This window comes from Fibroporia radiculosa (genome assembly GCF_000313525.1).
Source record: "Fibroporia radiculosa TFFH 294 genomic supercontigs, scaffold5463, whole genome shotgun sequence".
In the NCBI taxonomy this organism is placed as follows: domain Eukaryota; kingdom Fungi; phylum Basidiomycota; class Agaricomycetes; order Polyporales; family Fibroporiaceae; genus Fibroporia; species Fibroporia radiculosa.
The window spans coordinates 7,515-11,242 of record NW_012133748.1 but is presented as its reverse complement, the minus strand read 5'-3'; the positions used below and the strand labels follow the sequence as shown (position 1 = coordinate 11,242).

Below are 3,728 nucleotides of genomic sequence, written 5' to 3'. Positions count from 1 at the left end.
TGCGTCTTCGCCGTCCTCAACAGGGCGCAGCCGGGCGACGGGGGCGGAGACACGCTCGCGGGGATCATCGCGACGAGGGACCAGGACGACTCGTCTGCAATTCAGCGTACGAGGCAGGTCGTCCGGTCGGTCCTGGGATGCCACGATGTGCGATATTTCACGACTAACCGCACGCGACCGCACTTTCGGACTCACAGCATGCCTACCCTCTGTGGATGACCGCCGCCCACTCCTCCGCCTGCACGCTCGTCGGCTCCCCATGCAACCTCCCCGCCCGCGGGCCGCTGTCGGACGCCGCACCCGAGCGGGCGTTGAGGGCGAGCGACTGGAAACCGCTGCGAAAGCTGGGGAAGATCATGTTCCTCGTCGAGGACCGGCAGACGCGCGCGCGGCTGAAAGTCGTCCAGAAGCGGGACATGCCCCGCCGTCCGCGAGCAGCACGCGATGCGCCCCGGGCGTCCTCCGCCTCTGCGCGTCGCTGCACGACTCGGACAGCTCCTACTTACCTCCTCACCGTGCGTCGCCGTCCAATCTCCCTCGCCTGTGCGTGCCCCGACCGCGTTCTCTCCCCCTCACCCCCCAAGAACAGTGAATACATGCCCAGCGGCGACCTCGATGCCAAGATCCAGCACGCCGTGCAACTGGTCTGTCCCCGTCCCCCTCCCGCCCGTACCGCCCGCTGCTGACCCCTCCTTTCCCTCCACCACTGGCTGTGCACGCACTACCGTTGGGGCCTCGTCGCAGCGACGGCAGGGGCAGCGCGCGGTAACAACTCTGAGAGGCCGTTGCTGCCAGCGATGGAGCACTTGGCATTCCATGACCATGGATCTCTGGTGCGGGAGTGAGAGAGCCTGGACAAACTCTGAGAGAGCAGTGACGAGCCAGGAGTGAAAAATATTTATGTTGAGATTCAGCGTTGCCACGGTGCGCAAGCTGGCGGCTGAGATAATGACGCATATCGTGAAGCTTCTAGGAAATTACTCTCAGTAATGAGAAATCTCGCTATGCTCTGGCTTGACATGTCCAAGGCGACACAGTTATAACGGTGAGTTATGACTACCACAGTAGATGCCGCTAGACAATTCCTAGAAAAACGCAAACGACGACGAGGGTAGAACAAAATTTCGCCCTCTGGAATGTGTGTGGGTACGACTCATCATACATCTTATTTTCAGGCTGCTACATGTATTAGATAGATGCACCACAATGCCTGTAGCATTGAGCATACAGTGAGAAATAGAAGATTCTTCTCATCCGTCATTGACGAGCTACTGACATACAAGCAGATAAGCATACAGAAATCGTTCTTACAATACATTGAAATGAAGCCTGGGATATGTTTAGCGAGACGAATCAAGTAAAACGTGAATGCGTACTTGAACGGCACATTCTCGATGTTATAGGTCAAGCCTTGTAACAGAAACTGATCAATGCTGTATGGTGTGACGTTCAACCAGCATCCAATGGAGCTGGATGTATATAGATCGCTGACCGTAGAGTAGCTGATTTGACAGTTATATCAAGACATGCGTTGCGGTCGCCCGCAAGTTGTAGCGATTTGATAAAACCGGACACTAGCCAAGCATCAGAGATGCTGACGCTTTTAGCCTTTTCCTTTGGCTACAAGCGAAGCCATGTTATGATCCAAGTATAACGCATCGAAGAAATATTCATACAGGTATAATGAAACGGTTTGCATTTTGCTTGCCGAAAGTATGTTTGACGCTGGCCAGATGAGCTCCTTTGATCCTAACGTCGACCACGATAGAACAGATATCCAATGTCGCATCCAACGGGTTTTCTTTAAAGCGCTCTCAGAAATGTGTAATCGAGGACGAATTGAATCACATACCGATGTCAAACGTAAATGAAACTTTCCGTTGAATCAAAGAACTCCAGGCTCCCGCATATATATCGACCCTGTCGATGAATTTGGATCCAATACCTTGGATACGCGTGCTGATATCGAAATGCGGCAAGTTGAACAAATGGCCGCAGATACTCGCACTGATACTCTCGAGGGTGAGGGTGACAGGGAGCTGCTGCACCGTAGTAAAATATTGGTCCATGAAGTTCTGTACTTCGCTATTGGCAGGATTCAAGGGACGAAATTTCCAGTCGATGAACAACTCATTATCCTTTTCGGGCTGGAGTTGCAAATCCTAATGACATTCAATTTGTATTTGGGATCCAGGTACGAAATAATCTCCGTCCAACTCACCTTGTACTCTGCGGTGCCGACCTGTGAAAGAGAACAGGGGTGTAAGACTGGTTCAATGTTCGGGTTTTATGGACTTACCTTGGAAGAACCGTAATATACGCCAACTGCAATCGTAGCTGTGGAAGTGAAACACGACGCATTCATGATGTTCGCAATTACACTAGCTCTCATGAATTGCCCGTGGCTATCGCAATCACTCGCTGTGATCCTAAAATCTCGTAGGATCACTCGCTCGCGAAACGAATGCAGCCCTACAGTAGTGTTACCAGGAATTTCAGAACGACGCTGCTAGCACGTACCTTTAAAAGTCATGTCTTTCTTCCACCGTAAACGATACAGATATTGCCAATCTGCTGGTCTATCAACAGGATCGGCAGGGTAATACCTAAATTTATGAGCCTGAAGCGAGACTTGAATGTCGTCGTCCAGCAAAACCGACGATGCAAAGGATGTGAAGCTGTAGTTTCTTAGAACTAGAAGATACCATCAACAACAACATCACTTACGCCGCTGTGTCTTTGGCTCGTATAGTTGCATACAGTATACCGCTACTGGTTTTGAACTCGTCCTCGACAAAGACTTCAGCAACTACTTCACTGTGATGCACGATGAGGAGGGGTTCCGGGAAGTGTAAAACAAAGTTCGGAGGTAAGGACTTCCATTCAAATTGCACACCGAGGCACTCCGCTTCAGATCTGATCTCACGGTGTGTGAGTGCAGAAGACGAAGGTAAATCCTCATTGTACGAACGTTTTCTCCACAGAAGATAGACGAAGAATCGACCTGTCAGTGAAGGGAAATTCTTTTCTTGGAACAGGAGGATACGGTGATATCTAAGACGCGCGGGGCCAAAAATATTAGATTCAGCGTGATATGGATTATTCAGCAAGACTTCATCCGACATACCTTCCATAGGTTACGGTTGTCTCGCGCAAACGATTGAAGCTCAATCTACAATCAACGAACGTGAATAACAAATGTATCTATACAAAAGGGAAGCATCTGACTGGTGTCTCGTCGTCATCGTCATGAAGAGCCCATCCTAGATTGGAGTGGTCCTTGCATAGGATACTGCACTGCCGATCAGTCGCCGGACGAAAGCTCAACAACAGACGTCTAAAATCACACCTGTATGTCTCCTGGCCAAAACTTTCATTGACGGGGAGAATCTCAGTGATGGTCCACCAGTCCGGAGATGTTGTTCCGAAGATGGGAGCGGACGCCTTTGGTCGAATGGTCGTGGTGAGATAGTATTTGTAAAGAACATTCTGGATTGTATAGCGCCCGTTTGACGATGCGGTCAACTCCCACTAGAGATTGCATGGGTTCAGATGAAAAATTGAGAGCGAATACGCATTATGCCACGAACCTTTTCGGAGTCTGTGACTTTTGAGCTAGTAAAGGGAATCTTGCATACGACGTTCACCCTATCGTCATCATTAGGGAGGCTTGCGCGATTACCCGAGTACACATTTGTGACGGTGTAGATCCCAGCTTGAAGACTCAT

The 3,728-nt window shown here is 50.3% G+C and overlaps 2 protein-coding genes across 2 annotated transcripts; one reads left to right on the top strand and one right to left on the bottom strand.

Moving 5' to 3' along the window:
* Nucleotides 1-215: 215 nt before the first annotated feature.
* FIBRA_08973 (uncharacterized protein) lies at nt 216-686 on the top strand (the record flags this gene model as incomplete). The annotated part of the gene is made up of 1 exon (XM_012330579.1): nt 216-686. The coding sequence occupies one exon, from the start codon at nt 216-218 to the stop codon at nt 684-686; it is 471 nt and encodes a 156-aa protein (XP_012185969.1).
* A 621-nt stretch (nt 687-1,307) lies between these two features.
* FIBRA_08972 (uncharacterized protein) lies at nt 1,308-3,728 on the bottom strand (the record flags this gene model as incomplete). The annotated part of the gene is made up of 14 exons (XM_012330578.1): nt 1,308-1,329; nt 1,377-1,433; nt 1,493-1,620; nt 1,677-1,801; nt 1,853-2,162; nt 2,222-2,242; nt 2,300-2,472; nt 2,521-2,678; nt 2,728-2,916; nt 2,972-3,054; nt 3,128-3,172; nt 3,229-3,292; nt 3,350-3,531; nt 3,591-3,728. 14 exons carry the CDS (start codon nt 3,726-3,728, stop codon nt 1,308-1,310), a joined length of 1,695 nt encoding a protein of 564 aa, XP_012185968.1.